This window comes from Austrofundulus limnaeus, unplaced genomic scaffold (assembly GCF_001266775.1).
Source record: "Austrofundulus limnaeus strain Quisiro unplaced genomic scaffold, Austrofundulus_limnaeus-1.0 Scaffold422, whole genome shotgun sequence".
NCBI classification, from domain to species: domain Eukaryota; kingdom Metazoa; phylum Chordata; class Actinopteri; order Cyprinodontiformes; family Rivulidae; genus Austrofundulus; species Austrofundulus limnaeus.
In genome coordinates, this window is record NW_013952824.1 from 362,512 (window position 1) to 363,458 (window position 947).

At 34.0% G+C, this 947-nt stretch overlaps 1 protein-coding gene across 1 annotated transcript in view; it reads left to right on the forward strand.

Annotated features, from left to right (window-relative positions):
• Positions 1-947, forward strand: part of c1qc (complement component 1, q subcomponent, C chain) — a 7,734-nt gene that overhangs the window by 5,016 nt on the left and 1,771 nt on the right. The window contains exon 5 of the mRNA XM_014024411.1: positions 49-189. Within this exon, the coding sequence (XP_013879865.1) occupies positions 49-189 (141 nt within the window). The remainder of the gene's footprint in view (positions 1-48; positions 190-947) is intronic.

A 947-nucleotide genomic window follows, 5' to 3' on the forward strand; every position in this document is an offset into this window, starting at 1 on the left:
ATTTATTTATTTATTTATTTATTTATTTATTTTCTCGTGTGTCTGCAGGATCGTTGGAGCTCAGCAGCAGGTGGCCTTCAGCGTGGCTCGAGGAACCCCAGATTTCCCAGAGAAATCCAGCGTCATCCGGTTCACCAAAGTCATAACGAACATCAACGACGACTACAACACCAACACGGGACACTTCAGGTGAGGAACGCCTGGTTCTGACGGGCGGGGCTGACGTCACTGAGTCACACCGTCACTGTTTTCCATGAGGTCGGACCGATGTTTGTGTTGCTGTAAAAAAAAAAAGTCCAAAACATACACTGCAAAAACCGTCCATCTAACCAAGTTTTAAACTCTTATATCTTCAAATAAGAAAAAAATTTAGTCAAATCAAGTATTTCAAGAATCTTACCAAGTAAAATTTTCTTACTCCATTGGCAGACATTTTTTACTTAATTTGAGTCAAATTTTCAGACTAACAAGACAAATAATCTTACACATTCTGAAAACAAGATTATCGTTCTTACACAATCTTGTTTAATAAATCAGTCTCAAAACAAGATGAAAAAGACTTTTTGGCTGATATAAGATTTTAAAACTTTGTTAGATGGACATTTTTTTCAGTTTACAGCATTACTTTCTCCTTGTTGTTTTCTTCACCCATCATGTTGTCTTTTTAGGCCTGTGTGGAGCAAAAACAAGTTTGTTCAAAGCTAAAAAAAAATGGTTTAACTAAACAAAATATAAAAAATATTGAAATTAATAAAAATGTTCATAACTTGCCATTGTATCATACATATATTTAAAGTAGTAAGGCAGGCTGTTACATCTTATAATTTAAAATATATTTCAGGTTGTTGTGACCTATAATTGAAGTTGTATGGCAGGCCAGTGTATCACATAATTAACAATGTTTGTTAGGTCATGAGTGTCATATAATTTATGAATTTTAGTAGGTC